The sequence below is a fragment of the Pyrus communis genome, chromosome 3 (assembly GCF_041283825.1).
Source record: "Pyrus communis isolate YQ-2024b chromosome 3, ASM4128382v1, whole genome shotgun sequence".
NCBI lineage: Eukaryota > Viridiplantae > Streptophyta > Magnoliopsida > Rosales > Rosaceae > Pyrus > Pyrus communis.
In genome coordinates this window covers 23,022,660-23,042,478 of record NC_142567.1, presented here as the reverse complement: position 1 = coordinate 23,042,478, position 19,819 = coordinate 23,022,660, and the positions used below count along the sequence as shown (strand labels likewise).

Here is a 19,819-nt window from a genome sequence, read left to right as displayed (position 1 = left end):
AAATATTGATTAACATGTTTTGTTTTTATTATTAAGATATCTTTTAATTTGTATTTTTAATTTATGTTGATTAACGTACTTATTTCTTCTATTCATCTTTTTATACATTTGGATTTTATCCATCCAATAAAATTCTTTTTTTTCTTCTTTTAAAAATGAGTCGGTGACTTCACCAAGCCAACCTACATTTTCAAGAATATATAGTGTAATGGTCCTACTAGAGATACATATAGCTTTTGACCTTAGCCTTATTGTTATGGAGAGATAATCCAATATGGATCATTTATGCGAAAATTTGAAAAATAAGGGTCTTTTGCTGTACACATATACATATACATACAAATATGAAATATACGTAACAATGTTATATGATTATGTACATTCTTTGAACCAACCTCCTTTTAAAAATAATTTTTATTTTAAACTAATATAAAACGACTGGACGAAAATGCCAGCAGACGAGTGAGTCAGCAAAAGTTGTGAAAGAATTAGGAATGTGAGCATTTTTACTCACTATCATTTAGTGTGGTGTATGTTCACCGCTATATTTATCACCGATGAGTTTGAATTTCGAAATTCGTGTAGTGGAAAAGCACAAATATCAACATTCAAACTCATCTAATGATGATAAATAGGATGGTGAGCATACATCACATTAAATAGTGGAGAGCAAATATGCACTCATTAGGAATGGATGAGCAGTCACACCAAAGCTTCCCTTACAAAAACATGGCATTAATTGCCATACCAAATACATGTTCTGATGTTCTGACTTTTTTGTTGTTCTCCCAGGATCCTAAATTTGTGGATTTCCTTCTCCAAACGATGAAACACAAATGGTTGTGTTGCTTTTTTAATGTATCTTCGAATCTCCACTCATTTCATCTGTTTCGTAGGATAACTCTAGTTTTTTTGTTTTTTAATATTTCTGCATTTCTTGCTCAAAAAATAATATATATAAGGGTTCTTTACAACTTATGCCACAAAAAATAGAGTATCATGTAGATAAATATGTAACCAATTAGTATCACATATTTACAACTTATGCCACAAAACTCTAGTTATGTCAATAAATATTATTACCCACCCTAATTATGATTAGCAATTTACCCCATGTGGAAATTTTACCTTTCTTGTATGATAAATATTAGGAATATATATATATATATATATATATTTAGCCATGTTCATAGACAATTTATGGGCACATTTTTCGTTTGGAAAGAAAAATCCTTTGTACAATCAGTTATTTTGCATCAAATAATAATATTGTTTTATAAAACAACAAAAAACCAATTAATATTCTTTTATGTTGTAGGTAAATTATTTTACCTAGATTATTACATACATTAGGCATTTTTTGTTTGTTATCATATATGCTTGTTAAAAATAATTTATCTATATTTATATGTAAAATATAAGTAAATTAATTTTGAATCAAATAGTATTTATTTTGTAGGTAAATTAAAATAGGAGTTCCATTATTTTGGGAAAGTTAAACAGTGCCTAAATAATTTCGTAAAAATTAAACCAAGACAAATTATCTCCATTAAAATAAAACAGTACATATTAAACAAAAAATAAATAAATAAATAAATAAAATAAAATAGTAGATACATTATTTTCTTATAAGATTAAACAATAGGTAAATTATATTGTAGGTACATTATGTTTGTAATATAAAAAAAGAAATTGAAATTCATAAACAAAAAGTAGTAGATATATTAATTTTTAATCAAATTTTCTTTTATTTGTTGGTGAATTATTTTCATGCATTATTATATATATTGGGCATATTTTACTACTAATATATATGTGTGCAAAAATTTACCTATATGATCAAATAACATTTTTTATTCTATAAGTATTTTTTTTTTTTTTTGAGTTGAAACCATAGTGACTTTATTAATGTCAAGAAGACGACATACAATAATCCAAGACGATACCCTAGAGTAAATTATTTTGCATGTGTCATTACATATACAAGGCAAATTTATTACTAATACACATGTCCAAATAATTTACCTATATTTTTTAAATATAGGTAAATTATTTTATAGTGCTCCTTCAAATTTTCATTTGGTAAGAAAATGACAAGATTCAATTAAAATTGTCTAATTTTATGCAAATTTAAAAAACAATTACAAACTCTCAAGGAAAGTATAACATTATCAGTTCTTTTTTGCCTCAACATACAATTTGTTTTGATATATTAATGCAATGATTTTAAACATTAATACATTTCTTTTTATTAATTTCTCCCTTCAAATCTGCATAGAATTAAATGTCTACATCAAAACGGTAATTAGGGGTATTTTAGGCATCTGAAAAATGCAAAATGTGTAAAGGCAAACAAAATTAATGAATTTACTTATGTGGAGCCTAGTCATTGGGTTTTATTCAGATACAAAGACTATGTCGGATTTTATGTAAAGAAACTTGAGTTTCAGAGGCTAAAGTCATATTTTCAGATATATATATATATATATATATATAATATTTATGCATTGTCGATGCCAGAAAATGGATCAACAAAAGTAAAAACCAACCCTATATCACATTACATGACCTAAAGTGCGAGAATATAGCATGATTCACACATTTTTCCAGATATAAAAACTGTTTCTAAATGGGTTAAAAGTGTGTTTTTTATAATTAAAAGCGTTTTTTACTACATTTGGTAAAAAAAATTAAAAGTTCTTATGGATCACTAACACACTTTTTAAATAAGCATTTGTGAAGGAACGCTTAAATTTTTTAGTAAAATTTTTAACTTGTCTATGACATAAAAACTTCTTGCATAAGCGTTTATGAAGAAACAATCTCAAACAAAACCTAAAACTGGCATGTACATAAAGCTACCCAATAAATTATGCAAGTGTTTGCCATGCCATTAAACTGCACTACTGGTGATGATGCATTTCATCAACAAAACCTGAGGGAAATTAAAACAAAGGGAATTATTTGGGAGGGAGGATGAGTGAAGAAGCATGGAGCAAGAATGGTGGAAGGGATACGAAAAAAATGTGTCGAAAATGAAAACAAAGCTTGAACACAGAGCTTTGAACTTACATAAGTAAAACGGTAACTTAAAGAAGCTGCAAGTTGAAAGTTACAACAACAAAGCCTTTTCTCATTAAGTAGGGTCGGTTATATGATTCCTAAAACACCATTGCGCTCGATTATGTGTCATGTCCTCCGTTAAATCCAAGTACTCCAAGTCTTTTCTTAGAGTCTCTTCCAAAGTTTTCCTTGGTCTTCCTCTACCCCTTCGACCCTGAACCTCTGTCCTATCGTCGCATCTTCTAACCGGAGCATCAATAAGCTGCAGGTTGAAAGTTACATTGTCAAAAAAAAATTGAATTTGAAATTCAAAGTTCTGCTCCTGTGAAAAGCAATTGAGCAGGACTGATGATCATCGTGATCTAACCTCCGTGTAATGCCAGAATCCAGCATTCTATTTCTCTGCCGAAATGTATGTTTTAAAATTCACAGTCCTTATACGTACATTGTGCAAAATCGTCGGTGTGGTCAAACTTTTCCCTTCATACATATAACCAAAGGACCCAGCTAACAGGCTTATCAATAAGTCAGCCTAACAGCAGACATATTTGACGAAAATCTCAAGCAGCATGTCGCATTCAAGTATGCAAGTTCATGTAATGTCAGTTCCATTTGATAAATACAACTGACAATCTTTCTTACCAATGCTGTGGTAAAAACATAAATGCAGGAAAATGGGCATACAACGACACACAATCGACTAAGCAGTCAAGGATGACGAAGCAAATTATGCTTTTGGCGAACAATAAAGCATTCCAGTAAAGTGCGAAACCAGCAGATGCTTCGAGAAATTGTAAGGTATATAAAGCATCCAAAGTTCATTCTCACGGATGCAAATTGATTTCATAATTCTTTTCTTATCAATGGCAACAAAGCTGGATCTACTTTATCCTTAGAGAGTAAATCAATTATCAATTTTGCGGTAGAAGCATTCGTAGAGAAGCCCATCTCCACCATTTGTTGAATAAGTCCCATCGCCCTTGACGTCTCATTGTTGTTGAAAAACCCTCGGATAATGGTGTTATAGATGCAACCATCTGGAGAACAGCCTTTGTCTTTCATTTCTTGAAGCAACATTTCCGCTTCGGTTGTTAGCCCGCTACTACAAAATCCACTGATCATTATATTGTAAGTCCTGACATTGGGTAGAAGTCCTTTTGATGATAAACCACTGAAGATATCCCTTGCATATTCAACTTTCCCACCGATGAACAAGCCTTCAATGAGAATATTGTAACTCACCATATTTGGATCCAACTTGTTATCTACCATCTCTTGAAACAGTTTCAATGCCATCGGGAGTTCTTGGTTTTTACAAAGGTCATCCATTAAAATATTATAAGTTTGAACATTTGGAAGTTGCCCACAAGCTTGCATTTGAGGAAATAAGTTCTGAGCATCTTGTATTCTCCCCATCTTGCAAAAGTCATCCATAAGAGTGTTATAAGTAACTATATCTGGAACAAATTCCATATCACACATCTCCTTAACAAGCATTTGGGCCTCATCTGCCCTTTTTGGCCTGCAATGGCCATTTATCAGTATGCTATAGCTATAAACATCAAGCATGCAGCCCTTGCTAACCATTAGACCAAAGAAAATTCAGCACGTGGTATGTAAACCTTTTTGCGGACCCATGTTATAAAAAGAAATGAGCACCGACCTACGCCAAATTACCTATCATTCTTTTCATAATTGTGAACATTGTCACTTAATACTACAGTCTAATGATACTCCTTTTCACTTGTAAGTGAAAGGTCTTAGGTTCAATTATAACAAAAGGTGAATTTGAACCACATTATTGTGAGTTCATTATGAGGTTAACCACACCCCCTCTCCTTAGTGTAGATAATATCGTTTGTTCAGGAAAAAATAATAATAATTGTGAACCTTCAAAATGTAAGGACATAAGGGGCATTTTAAATGAAGGTTAACAGAACAAATAGAGAGTAATTTCATTTGGGATGATGGTGTTGTAGAAAATAAGGTCTAATTTGTATTTTTAAGTTATTGGAAATCCATAAATAATTTATCCAACCAGGTACTAAATTGCAAACTCTTAAGCAAATACAATGCATATGAATACAGGTTAAACCGGTCAAGGTAAATGTTTGACATTTTGTTCTAAAGACATGTCCGACATTTTGTTCTGAAGACAATTTCGACATTTTATGCTTTGAAGATTGAACGACCTCTCTCAAGTCTCAACTGCAACGGCATGAGTCCTGAGTTTTAGAAACAGACAGGGCGGTTTCAACTGCTACGGCATGAGCTCGAAAGGGAAATTTTGTGTGCAATAGCATCATAGCACCAACTTCACTCGCAGCAAGAGAGATTTGACATCAAGATGTTGTTGGCATGAGTTCCAAGTTTCTAGTATCCATCTCTCCATGACAAACAATTTGAATACATGGTCTTGCTGAACGTAGAGAATAAGAATAATGTGTCGAGGCCATATCATATGCACTGTTCACCTCAGGCGATGAGATTGTACAGCAGGAAATGGCCAAAGCCAACCGAAGTAAATTAATTCCATAAGCATAAGGAGCAGTGTGTAGGCATAACCATCCCTCTGCTAGTAAACAGTTTAAAACCAATACATGGCTTGCTTTATTATTTTCATCATCTTCTCCTCATCCTCCCCACGGCGAACACACTTCTGTTATTGCAAATCATCACCGTGGCAGCTTCTTCGCGTTTCCGTTTTGTTCAAGTCTTTCTTCCATTTCAATTTTTTTTCAAGCCATTTGTCATTTCTTCGCGTTTCCGTTTTGAACAAATCAAATGGAATCGGTGCGAAAACCACTTGTCATTTCTTCTATTTTCAATTTCTCACACACCACTATTTATTTATAGCTATCAGATTGAACAAATCAAATGGAATCGGTGCCACTTTGCTTCATGTTTTGGATCTGATTGGAACTATCATTACCAATCCCGATTGTGTATAGGGGTGCGTGGATTCTGCATACTCATATCTCCTGGACACTGTTGCTACATTACCCACCACAGCGGCAAATTTCTGCAAGTCAAGTTTGATTGATCTTAATTATTCCATGAAATTAAACATGCATGAAATAATAATGGCATGCAATTTGGACTTGTTAATCAATTGAAGTGACTAGCTACAAAGTCAATATCTTACATGCAATTCCAAAGTTTTTCCAACTTCTATGTAACTCTTTCCATTAACATTGCTTATTTGAAAACATATTGTGGAGCTAATTTTTGGTCGTGAACTTGATTCTTGTACTTGAAGAAAGTTGCAGTTTCACCATAAAATTAATTGGTTATATGGGGAGTAGTTCAATTTATTTATAAGTTCATGGAAGGTCTCTTCTATCATCAATGTGGGATTCATTCTCAACACGCTCCCTCACATGTAGCGAACTTTCAAGCCTAACATATGCATGAACAACACATCAGGGTAACATGGACCGCGTTTGGTCTTTTTGCTTCATAGGGACAACCTGCTCGGGTACCAAAAAGAAAGTTGGGATTTCACCATAAAACCAATTGGCTATACGAGGAGTAGCTCAACTTACTTATAAGCTCATGCCATAAAACTAATGAAATGTCTCTCCTGTCTCCTCCTATGTGGATTCATCTCAACCCAACTTATGCCATGAAAATTGCTGCGCAAAAGTTTTGCCAACAATTTCCTCCATTTGGTGATTTCTGTCACAGCTAGAGCCACTTGCCTTGCAGCCTCATAAGCCTGTGCTGCAAACATTTCAAGCTCAATGTTACCATCTTCAGGATTTTCTGAGCTAAACCTTCTTCGAAACCTATGATCAAAATAAACTGGTTCCTGCTTTCGGGGAAGTAGCTCTTGACTCCGATGATCCCTGGCATTGAGAAGACCGTGGAGGCATTAAATGATTGGACAAGGCTTGTAATAGGATCAGTGGTGATCCATAAATAATCTTTTTCCATTATCTTCATTTCTTTTGCCTTTTCGATCGAATAATTGCACCGCCAATGGGCAGACAAATGCACAACGAAGACTTTACATTGGTCATTTCGAATGTTCTCAACCTCGTCGATTAATGAAGATGAAACAGAAGAAGGGGAGCTACAAGGTGGCTAACGTCAGCACCAACTTGTCTCAAGGCATCAGAGAGATAAATTAAAACTTCATTGGCTGAAGAATCTCTATCTTGGTAAATTACTATGACTTGATGCCATTCCCACGACCGAACTATAGTGGCAAATTTGCTTCCATTTCATTCAACTGGTTACGAGAAGCTTGAACTAGAAAGGGCCACAGCTCAGTTGCCCACATTGGATTATCCTCCTTAGCGAAGGAAACAATTAGGGTATGAGTCTCGCCGAGGTCCTAGAATGGCTTGCTTTTTGCTCATCTATAAGATCTTTAGCTGCAGATTGGTTTTCTTTATATTTTTGTACGTCTTCTTGTTATAAGCCTCAACAGTCAATTACGTACTTACTATTGAGTTTTTTTCAAGCTAAAACTAAAAGCAAAGAAGAGAGAAAAATGAATGCATATATGATACATCCCTATATGCACTAGATTGAAGAATACACAATTAGATAGCTTTTGATTATACCTCACATTTCTAATGACAAGATGGTAACACTAAGGATGTTAAGAAATGGGTAGTAGAATAAGTGAGCCAACTCCTTATATGCCTTTGTAAGGTTGCTTCAATTTTTGATATGGGACTACTCTTGAGAATGTGAAGAATTGTAGCACATCGGGTTTAGATAATTAGGGGCGGATCCTTTTTTTTTTGTTTTCACAAAACTTTTGACACATGTCTTTGTAGAGCCAACTCTATAATATATTTAACGATCTGAGCCGTTTATCTTTCCGAACTGTCTATGATACGAATTTTTATGAGCTATTTTGCTCATCAGCAGTTTCTCTTGCATCTTACAAAAAATATGAAGTGTACTTGTTTTCCTCAATGTGGCATGGTTTGAAGCATGTTATTCCTTTTTTGAATAGTATAGTCATTGGATTATTTGGGATGGAAGATTAGTTGCTTTTTGGTTTGATAAATAATTAGATGAACCCATTATTTATCCTTCGTTATCTTCGACTAGTCTCCTGTGGTACTTTCTTGAGTTTCAAATGTCATTCAAGCTTAACGTTGGACTTTGCCAAATGTTTTAGTGAACTTTTTCCTTAAGGTATTACATCTTCTTCTATCATTGGTTGTGAAGGATAACAAGCTAATTTAGAAGCCCTCTTTTTAGTGCAGTTTTCTTTTGCTTCAGGTTACAAGCTTCTTTGCTAAAACATAATGTTTATGGTTGGGCAATGGTTATTTGGCAGCATTTTATATCCCCACAACTATTTATTTTGATTTGGTGGCTCATGATAAAATTCCAATGAGGTAGCACTTCAACGACGAGGATTTTCTTTGGCATTCACTTGTCGTTTATGTTGTGCTTTTGAGGAATCTATTGCTCATCTTTTAAACTAGTGTTCGGTATCTAAGAAAATTTGGATATGGTTGACTTGTCAATTTGATACTTGTTTGCTCTCTTCTGATTCCTTTCGAATGTTTTGGGACGCTTTTGTAAGTAAGCCTTTTTCTCGTCAATTGCACAATCTTGAATTTTTTTGGGTCTATTTACCGTTTTATACTATTTGGACGGCACACAATAAGTCTATCTTTGAATTTCAGCCAACCTCTTTTCATCGCCTTTGCATGTCTATTGCTTTTGGGATTCTTTATGCTGGCAAGGTTATTCTTGGAAACTCACACAATTTGGATCTTCGTACTATCTCTTTTTTGGGTATTCAAGGAAGACCCTAATTATTTGTCATGTGCTTTGTTCTCCTTCTTGGTTTCCTACGATTAAGTTTAATACTAATGGTTTGGCTAAAGAAAATCCTAATCCTGCTGCTTGTGGAAAAGTTTTAAGAGATTGTCATGGGTCATTTCGTGGTGGTTTCTGTCAAAGTATTGGTCATCACAACTCTTTTTTCACGGAATTATTGACCTAGAATTGGCTTTATCAATAGGGTTTATATTGTCTTTGGTTGGAACATGATTCTACTAATGCTCCTGTTTGTCTTCGTTCAAAGAATTATGTTCCTCCTCGGCCTCTTCGCACTCAATACTTGACTTGCTCATATCGAATTTAGGTGCAAAATGTAATTTTAGTTATGAAAGTGAGACGAAAAAAACTAGTGTAGCGAAGTGCGAATTTCAAGATAATTGAGAGTAGTAAGTAAGAATTAGTGGAGCAAAAACCTGCCATGTTATCATTTAATAGAAAAGTTAATGACTAGGCTAACGGAAGTATCAAAGTGGTAGAAAAATCAAACTTTAGGTATGAAAGTGTGACAAAAAAAAAAACTTAAGTGTAATAAAGTATGCTTTTGACGAAACTTAAGGGTAGTAAAGTAATAATATCCAATATTTTATATGTTGTGGAATGTATTTAATGCATAAATTTGGGGGTACATATCACCACCTAAAAGTACGTAATAAAAAAAGTATCAAAAAAGGCAAAGTTGATGAGGTTCAGCTGTCATTTGCACAATGATTCTTTCTGCTTCAATTTTTTAAACTCTACCAATGCATTTTGGTATAGATGCCTGAGTTTTCTATTCAAAACTAGCCCAGACCCACACACTGTATGTGTTAGCAATGTTTTGTTTTTTGGGAAAATACATGGGAGAGAGAAGTTGGAGAGAGATGTAAAAGAGAGGAGTGAATGGGAGAAAACATAGGAGTGGAGAGATTTATATTTATATTTTTAAATTAAATATATTGTGACATCCCACATCATCCAGGGGAGTGATCCTTATATGTATATTCTCATACCTACCTAGCACGAGACCTTTTGGGAGTTCACTGGTTTTGGGTTTCGTAAGAACTCCGAAGTTAAGCGAGAAGGGGGCTAGAGCAATCCCATGATGGATGACCACGGGGAAGTTGCTCGTGAGTTCCCAAAAACAAAACTGTGAGGGAATGGTAAGCCCAAAGCGGACAATATTGTGCTACGGTAGTGGAGCGGGCCTGAGAAGTGATCCGTCCCGGGCCGGGATGTGACATATATGCTATGATGATATATGGGTAAGGGAGAAAAAACAAAATTTGATTTGTATGAAATTACATCATTGCCCATGAATTTATTTTGTGATACATAAGAGCAAATGTTTTTTTTGTTATGAGGTGACCTAGTATTAGGAGACGAATTTCAAGTCTATATTCCACACGTTCTGTGTTAGATTCCTGACGCTAGTGACACGTTGATGATCGCGAACATGCTGAATTGCCTTTGTGATGCTTTCTGGCTTCTAAAAGGTGGACTGCTGTGACAAAGTCACTAGATCTTAATATATATATATATATATATATATTTGACATTGACATGCAAATTAAATTAAATTAAACTGAAGTTGCTCAAGTCAAAGCACCTTAATCAAAAGTTTCAAAAGCTTAATCAAAATTAGCAAACACTTTTATACTAATTTTCATACCCATCAATTTTAAAATATAGCTTATTAAACATTCAACTATTTTATTTTACAATCTATAATTTTCAAAGCACAACAAAAGAAAAATTAAAAAAAAAAAAAATCACAACAATCTCAAATTGATCATGTCAACGAACTCGTGATCATTATGGCGTGAGTTTGAACCCTACCGACTCTCTAATCTAACATTTAAATAGAGAAATTTAATTTAAACCCATGTAACCTTATTCTACACCCAACTTAAATTTTAAATGTTAATTCTCTATTTTACCCTATTGCATAATTACTATTAAGTACAAAATGAAATTAATAATAAAACTCAAATTTCTCAATAAACCCAGACACTATAATTAAACCCTAGCATCACCCTTTGTTTATCTTACATCCATTCCGGCTAAAACCTTAATAGTTCTGATAGAGAACAAACAAGCTTTTTTTATTGATGGATAATGATTTTGAAGTTTTGAATCCTCCAACAAAGGTATGACTCGATTTATGAATATTTTGTTTGTTTGCTTCTTCTTTGGATTAAATTTCATACTTATTATATTATATTGTATTTGTTTTTCTCTGTCGTCTATCTACCCCCAAAACACCATTGCAAGGACTTTTGATTAGTAATGCAAAGACATATAACTTGATTCTTGGTGCAAATAACGACTGCCCAACCTCATAAATCTTGACCACTCACTAGTGGGTGGCAAGTCTCCATCCAAATCCAAAGCATCAAGGTCAAATGTTTTTCTGGCAAAGTGATGGACTGAACTAGAGCTTGCATTGCATTCTCTGGCAAATTCAAATCTATGGAAGGATCTCTTGGATCCCAAGTTTATGGATGGGTTTGGTAGCAAAAAAAAAAAGCCATGGAAATGCTAGTCATATGCAATTATATAGGGGCAAAGGACGCCTATTTGAAGAAAAAAAACATTCAATTAGAGATGTTATTTTATAAAGGGAATGGGTGTAAAGAGAACTTTACATTTTGAACTGGGTTTGAGAAGGTAGTTTAGGTAATAAATTTGGGTTTAAAGAGATATTAATTCTTTAATTAAAAAAAAAATATAGGTGAAGAGAGTAAGGTGCAGTTTGGGATTGAGGTGATTTAAAAAAAAAGCTAGGATGAAAAAAAGCTGGTAGGGTTTTTGGTGTTTGGTAAACATCCCAAAACAGCTTTATTTCAAAGTTTCACATGAAAAAAAGCCAAAAAGTGGAAGTTGCATTTTGCAACTTCAAGAAGCCGCTTATTATCCAAAACATAGAGCTACAGTACCAAGTTAATGAATTTTTTCAATTTGCCAATACTGCTCCCTCATTTCTCCTTTCTCCTTCTCCTGATTCCTACACTCTGCACTCTCTCTTTCTCTCTCGCAAAACACTCCGCACGTCCCTCTTCCCTCCTGCCGCTGCACCTCTTCCTCCTCCTCCTTTTCCTTTCTCTCTGTCGGTCTCAGCACCACATTGCCGTTGCCTTCCAGGTACCAGGTACTCGACTTGTTTTCAATTTTTGCTGTAATTAATTAATGAAACTTTCACAATCTCAGAAATACCCTCCTCCATTTCTCATTCTTGCTGCACATAGCTCTTCATGAGTCTCTGTCTCCCTCTTCTTTCTCTCTCTAGAACCAGAAACTCCAAGTCTTTAAGGTTCGTTTTGGCTTTGGATCGGGTCTTGCTTTTGTATAAATCGGAGCTGTTTGATTGGCGCTAGAAGGGATTTGGATTTCAACGATTGAATTCGCTTTTTGTCTGATTGGATGGTCTGATTGGGGTTGAAGATGAACCCGCTGTGCTGCATTGCGCCGGTTTCAGTCGATCGGGACCGGGGTACCCCAATGACGGCGAAAATGAAGAATTTTGATATGGGTTTTCTCACAAAAAAAGAAAAGAAAAGAAGAAGGTGATTTGAGCTTTTCAGAGAGAGAGAGAGAGAGAGGATTTGGATGGAGTGCTTGCAGATATATCATTGAAAAAGAAGACTAGAGGATAATGAAATGGAATAAAAAATGGCAAAGTGCATTAAAATATCGTAAGAATAATGATTAGATAATGCTGGAATGAAATATAAAAAAATGGCAATAGTGGATTAAAAATTGTAAAGAAAATTAAATTAATAGCACATCTAGTATTATACTTTTTTTGGTCATTTTACACAGTCACATCTGTTTTACATAAAAGTTTACCAAACACTATTATACTGTTTTTTTTTCTTTCCAAAAGCACTTTTACAAAAAAGTTTATCAAACACTCTGCGTTCACAGCCGCTTATTCTCACAGTACAGCAAAAACAGTTTTTTTTCAAAGCACATCAATACCAAACCAGCCCTAAATTGGATATAGAAAAATGTTAGATGAGTTCAAATAAAATTTCCATTTAAATATAACAAATATATCGTTTGAAAAAAAAAAAAAAAAAAAAAAAAAAAAGCCAAGCCAACCCAACGCCTAGTGCGGCACTGATTGTTGTCACGTGGTTGTTTGTCACCCAACCATCCGGACGCAAACGTGGCTTCTTATTATTGGTCCTCGGTTAACAGCGCCAACCAATAGATTTAAAAGCTTGCAACGAATAAAACTCGTAGGGATGTGCGCTTATCTGTTGGCCAATCACATTACAGGCGGTGACTTATTCACTTTGTTGAGGGGGTGACTTAATCAAAATGTAAATGGAATCTTCCGAAGCCAGGGGCATTCACACTTGCGGTAACAAATATTTTTTCCGCTCTCCGAAATTATGAACCCTCAAATGACCAAAATGCTCTTATGTAGAAGCAAACGCTTTGGCACCCCTCTCATCACGGCTCTTTTGTTTTCTTTCGAAGAAATTTTCCATGGTTTCATTGATATATTCCTCCATTGCCTCTCCTTTTCCCTGCACTTTTTGACATCCAATTTGTTTGTTGTACCGAAATTTTTTGGTAAAGCAATTATTTTACAATAAAGCAGTTTTAAAAAATAAAATTTGAGAAAAATTATTCTTACCTATATGACAATATTAAATGGAAGAATAATTCAGTGTAATATAAAACGTGTTAAGAATTAAAATTGTTTTATAACTTTAAGAACGTATTATGTTTATTTAAAATTCTTATTCTGTCAGTTAATATTGTCATCTGACAAAGATGGTCTAAATCATTTTGGTTTCTAAAAGAGGCTCAATATTTGTATGCTTGTCTACATACCATTTAAATTAGATGGATTTCCTTGGTTCCTATATTCCTTCCTTTTAAGCCAAGTTAAGAAAAAACTTATGTGAAACCATGGACCTGTTTTTTATATAATGAGATTTAAACTAAGTCATATAACGAACCATTATTAAATACCACATGCGTAATCTCTTAAGCATGATTGGTCTTGGTATCTTTGAAAAAAAAGGAAGAAATCTTACCAAAAAATTATGTGAACGAAAAAAATTTACACGTGGTAATTTGATCCGTTTGATAATATTTAGTAAGAGAATTAATGAAAACCACGGGCGGCAGAAAAAGGTAATCCAAAACCATAGTTAGCTTCCCGTCTTCGACCAACGAACAAAGGGGCATTCCAGTCATTCCACACAAAAATCCCCATTTTCGTCGGAAATTACCCTTTTCAGGTGGGCCCGCCAATCTTTTGCCCATCCAAGAAAATCTTATATTTCCTCCAATAACAAGGCCTTGACTGGCTGATCTCCTCAAACCAGCCACCAACTCCTCAATCGCCACCGCATGTCAAACCATCCAAACGAATCTCAACCGTTCAAATTGACAAGACAAATCCAGCCGCAAGATCATGAAAAGATCCAACGGCTGAGACAAAAGCACTAGAACCTTCTCCTCCTCACGGCCCGCCTATATCAGCCAGAGTGCTTGTGCTCTCCCCGTGCCACTCCATAGCTGCTGCTGCTAGGGTTTACAGTTCACTCACCAACCAACAAGAAGCTTTGAAGGTGTAGTCTCTCTCGCAGACCGAAATGGCACCGTTTTCCGATTCCGATTTTTGTTGTTTTTTGTCCGAATGTCGATCCGCCGGAAAATCGGCTCAGATCGAGCCGGTTGAGTGTCGGATTATCGATTATCGGCCGGTTTGGAATTCCGATCTGATATTTTTCTGGTGGTTTACTGTTTTGCAGGACGTTTGACCATGGGGAAGTGCTACCCTACCGTGAGCGAAGAGTACAAGGCGGCCATCGACAAGGCCAGGAGGAAGCTCAGAGGCCTCATCGCCGAGAAGAACTGCGCTCCTATCATGCTTCGTATCGCGTACGTCTCTCTTTTGTTTCTCTCTCTAAGTCCTTCTCTCTGTTTTTGTGGGAGTGAGATTTGATTGGGTGTGGTGGGGTGCAGATGGCATTCAGCTGGAACTTACGACACCAAGACGAAGACCGGGGGGCCCTTCGGAACTATGAGGTGCCCGGCTGAGCAAGCTCACGGGGCCAACAATGGTCTCGACATCGCCGTCAGGCTCTTGGAGCCCATCAAGCAACAGTTCCCCATCCTCTCCTACGCTGACTTCTACCAGGTAATTCAAACAAAAACAATTTTCAAAATCTTATTTATGGAAATTAATTTGGGTTTTTCAAAAAATTAATCTGGGTTTATTTTTTAATGCGATTTATTTGATCTTATAATTTTGTTGTAATTTTGTGTGTAGCTGGCTGGTGTTGTTGCTGTTGAGATTACTGGTGGGCCTGATGTCCCTTTCCACCCAGGAAGGACGGTCAGTAAGCTTTGATTTTCTCCGAATGTTTTAGTTAGAGCTTGTAAATTTGATTAATTACCATGAATATTTTGAGTGAATTACCTTGAATATATCAAATCTTGCTTTGCATTTGAATTATTGTTTGTGATATTTCGATCTTTGATGTGTTTTTATCTGGTCACTTGCAATTTTTGTTAATCTTTTTGCTTCTGGTGCATTCAACTATTCAAATGTGTTCGAGGTAGAAAGTTGTATTGCATTTGATAGTCATCTTTTTACAATGGGTTCGTTAAAAGAGAGAGGAATTTCTCGTCTTAGTTGGATTAATCATGTTTGCTTGAATCCGCCTCCATGATTCAATCGGTTAGTCCTGGATTGTCCTCGTTTCCAGTAATTGAGCTCATTAAATCATTGGCCTCGGGTTTTCCAGTAGACGTTATGTATTCCTTTTTTATTATTTATGCATGTCTCGGATTTTTTTTCTTCTTCAAATTGATGCGTTTGTTTTGTAACTTTCGTTTGTGACGTTGATCAGTTTTTAACTCAAGCACGGACTAGTTGTATTGATGGTCTTGTTGTTGTGCCAGGATGCCCCCAAGCCACCACCAGAGGGCCGTCTTCCCGATGCTACCAAGGGTAAATATATGTTTTGACATGATCTTATGTCATTGTTTTAGTTTATGCTTCCCTTGCATTGTAGGCGAGGATGTTTTGTCCAGACTGAGTTAAAAATTACTGTTGAAATGCTGTAGGTACTGACCATTTGAGGGATGTCTTCTGCAAGACCATGGGCCTCAGTGACAAGGATATTGTTACTCTCTCCGGTGGTCACACCCTGGTGCGTTAACTCTTATTCTCTTGATTTCTTCTGTGAAAATTGTGCCAAGTTATTGTAGTTGATTGTAAATCATTTGTTATTTGGTTAATGCACGGTACTGATTTCTACCTTGTGTAATGGTATTATGGTTTATTGCAGGGAAGGTGCCACAAGGAGCGATCTGGATTTGAAGGACCTTGGACTCCCAACCCCCTTATCTTTGACAACTCCTACTTCAAGTAAGTTCCGTTTCCCTGCTATGTTTACTCAATATGTCTAGTTGCATTGAGCTACACAAATAATGTACAATGCTGTTCGAATATGTAGGGTGCTTCTCAGTGGAGACCAGGAAGGTCTTCTAATGCTTCCAACTGACAAGGCTCTTCTGAATGACCCTGTTTTCCGCCCTCTTGTGGAAAAATATGCTGCGGTGCGTGTCTTCAGTAGGACTTATTCTTCTGTGCGCTTATTCATCACCTACGTGCAATTACTGATTGTTAAATTTGTCCTTTTGTTTTTCAGGATGAAGATGCTTTCTTTGCTGACTATGCTGAATCTCACATGAAGCTCTCCGAGCTTGGGTAATTTTTGAATTACAATATTTTTCACGAGTAGTTCTGGTTTCTTCAATGTTTTAATCAGTGTGGAATTGGTTTTGAATACGATTTGTTGCTCTAATTTTGTAGGTTTGCTGAGGCCTAAGCATAGCCGGAGAACTACAGGGGTTGATGCCTATGCCTGCGCGCCTTGCTTTTGTTTTTTGGATGCCTCTTAGTTGTTGTGAGGTTTTAGGCAGTTGGTGTATTTCTATTTTCTATCAGGTTTTAGGGAAGTGGGACTTCTGGTTCGATTTGAAGAACGAATGTTTTTGAATTGGATCGAATGCTGTGGTAATCATCCTCGTTGATTAAATAATACTGTAATTTTCACTTCTCCGGTTTTGTTTTCTATTTGGAAATGTGGTGGTTTGGTTGTCGACGAGAGAGACTCACATGCGCCCCTCGGAATGTCTAGGCATCACGAGCGATGTATGTTAGTCCGCTTGAGATGTTGCACCGGGTTTGTGATAACCTTGGCTTTAAAAAGGGATTAGTAATAACGTAGTTCAAATTCGTCTTTGAAGATGATCAAATTTAAGATTTTATAAATGAAGAGGAATATTACTAGATTGTAGTATTAAGTGACAACATTTACTTGTTTAACTACTATGTTTCAATCGACTTTGAAATGAAAGAAAGGCATTGAAAGGGCTTTCATAATTCTGAATCAATTAGACTACAACTCCTAATACGTGATTGCTCTTGTCGGACCAGTTAGACCATAACTCCCAAACCAATTAGATAGGTGATTGCTCTCGTCGAACATAAAACTCATAAAACGTGTTCGTGTAAAACATATAATTGTAGTGTTGTCTTCTCTACTTCATTGAAAAAAAGAAAAAAGTGCTGGAAGTTGCATTTTCCATGTGCTTTTGCAACTTCTTGGTCTAGTTGATGAGAAAAATTTATATAACACAAGTACATCGTAACGTGGCGTTTCGTGTCAATGAAACAAAGAAATGTCGATAAAAACTTAAACAAATAGTAAGTGTTTATTTTGTTGGTACAAACTATTATTGTACTATTTTATTTGTGACGTGTAAGCTTTTCTTGTAAGTCATTATTTTATTATTGTAGTACCGTTGTACATGTCAGCTCTCTTAGTTGATTCGTGTGGCTTGTACTTCAAGCTTTCTTTTTTTCTGGGGTGGTTTTCAACAAGCTCAAGCTAACTGGATAACGACACAGTTAAAAGCAGCACGAGGTTGCCAAGGTTGACCAAAAGACGGTCTAACACTTTCTGATTTGGGTTGGGCTGTAACTTTTAATTTGGGCTGCAAAGTCAAACCTTTTCGGCTTGGAAGATCTCATCATCACATGATCGACATGACTCGGCAGGTTGATAGGCCTTAACATATGGCCCCGGCAGATCTCGACATTTCCACTTGACAAAATTCCTTACTAACAGACATAGCAGAAATCGTATGAACTTGAAAAAAATTTGCACTGTCAACATTGGTGTTTTTTTTTTTTTTTTTTTTTTTTTATAAGAAAATTTGACATAACATTGTATTATTAGCTTTAAGTGCCATGGTGACATCTTGAAAAGTGCATGTAAATATTTCTCTTTGTAAATGTTGTGTGACTGCTTCTTGTATCGAGTACCGTAATACGAAACACATACAAAATGGCAAGATTAAATCAAATTTATCCGATAGTGTAATGCAATGACAATTTGGTCAAGAAATTTATTTTCTACATTACTATGGTAAAAGATAGAGAATTAGAATGTAAACCTTTTGAATATGAGAGTTTTAACGAAAAGCCCACGATACTGTTCACTTTAATGAAAAATTACATTTTTACACTAAAAAGTCAATTATGGTACTATTCACTTTACCCTTTATTTTGTCTTTATCATTAAAACTCAAAGTTTTCAAACATTTTTCATTAGTTTTTCTTATAAATATTAATTAGAATGACAATTTTAAGTATAATTTTATTGATAAATTTTTTTCAATATGATACATTCCTCATTGAATTTCACCCATAACTAGTAAAGTGTCCACCATCATACTATAATGTTTTGGTTGGACAGTCAGTAAGCTTTCAACTCAGGAAGGACGGTCAGTAAGCTTTGATTTTCTCCGAATGTTTTGGTTGGAGCCCGTAAATCTGATTAATTACCATGAATATTTTGAGTGAATTACCTTGGATATTAAGTTCTAAAAGATGCTAGGCACTAGTCGGTCTTTCGCCGGGGCCTAGTGCATAGGTGGATAGGCAGGGTCTAGACGGATTAGGCGAATTTAAGTAAATCTATCATATTTTGCGTAAATAAGTGTCTGCCTATACTTAAAAAATATATAATTTCATCTTAAACTACAAAATGAAATGCATATATATATTATGAAGTATTGGAACATAATGAAAACATGTGAAATAAGGATATAATATGTGTTCATTTAAGTATGCAACAAGTCTATTACAATTTATTGGAAAAAAAATAAAATACAAAATATAAATTATTTATTTTTTGTCTCAGTGAGTTGCGACCTAGGCAGGTGCCTAAGTGGGTCTGGACGGGTTAGGCGGGCGCCTCAACAGGTCTAGACATCCTTTCTTAATTTTCAAACGCCTAGGCATTAATCGGGACGGTGACCAGCCGCCTAGCGCCTAAGAGGCGCTAGAGGGGATTTTTAGAACATATATCAAATCTTGGAGGCGTTAGGCGGGGATTTTTAGAACATATATCAAATCTTGCTTTGCATTTGAATTCATGTTTGTGATATTTCGATGTTTGATGTGTTTTTGTTTGGTCACTTGAAATTTTTGTTATCTTTTTGCTTCTGGTGCATTCATTTATTCAAATGTGTTCGAGGTAGAAAGTTGTATTGCATTTGACAGTCATCTCTTTTCAATGATTTTGTTAAAAGAGACTGGAATTTGTCTTCTTAGTCGGATTAATCATGTTTGCCTGAATGCGCCTACATGATTCAATCGGTTAGTCCAGGTTATCCTCGTTTCCAGTAATTGAGCTCATTAATCATTAGTCTTGGGTTTTCCGATAGACATTATGTATTCTGTTTTGATTATTTGTGAATGTTTTGGATTTTATTTTCTTCTTCAAATTGATGCGTTTGTTTTGTAACTTTTGTTTGTGACATTGTTCAGTTTGTAACTTAAGCATGTACTAGTAGGGATGGGTAAATACCTATTGGTTATAGGTAATCGCGGTTATCCGCTCATTTAAATTTGACG

General features: G+C 35.3%; 2 protein-coding genes across 3 annotated transcripts; one reads left to right on the top strand and one right to left on the bottom strand.

The window, feature by feature from the left end:
* Nucleotides 1-3,906: 3,906 nt before the first annotated feature.
* On the bottom strand, nucleotides 3,907-4,653 carry LOC137714291 (uncharacterized). Its single transcript, XM_068453534.2, has one exon. It carries the CDS (start codon nucleotides 4,648-4,650, stop codon nucleotides 3,907-3,909), a length of 744 nt encoding a protein of 247 aa, XP_068309635.2. The 5' UTR covers nucleotides 4,651-4,653.
* A 9,535-nt stretch (nucleotides 4,654-14,188) lies between these two features.
* On the top strand, nucleotides 14,189-16,948 carry LOC137715894 (L-ascorbate peroxidase, cytosolic). Of its 2 annotated transcripts, XM_068455256.2 has the most exons (10): nucleotides 14,189-14,450; nucleotides 14,634-14,763; nucleotides 14,848-15,022; nucleotides 15,155-15,220; nucleotides 15,790-15,838; nucleotides 15,955-16,040; nucleotides 16,179-16,258; nucleotides 16,347-16,449; nucleotides 16,542-16,600; nucleotides 16,706-16,948. In XM_068455256.2, exons 2-10 carry the CDS (start codon nucleotides 14,645-14,647, stop codon nucleotides 16,719-16,721), a joined length of 753 nt encoding a protein of 250 aa, XP_068311357.1. In that variant the 5' UTR covers nucleotides 14,189-14,450; nucleotides 14,634-14,644; the 3' UTR covers nucleotides 16,722-16,948. The 2 variants fall into 2 exon arrangements, with proteins under 2 accessions (XP_068311357.1, XP_088547503.1); XM_088691377.1 differs by lacking the exon at nucleotides 16,706-16,948 and having other exon boundaries at nucleotides 14,310-14,450; nucleotides 16,542-16,604.
* Nucleotides 16,949-19,819: the final 2,871 nt, after the last annotated feature.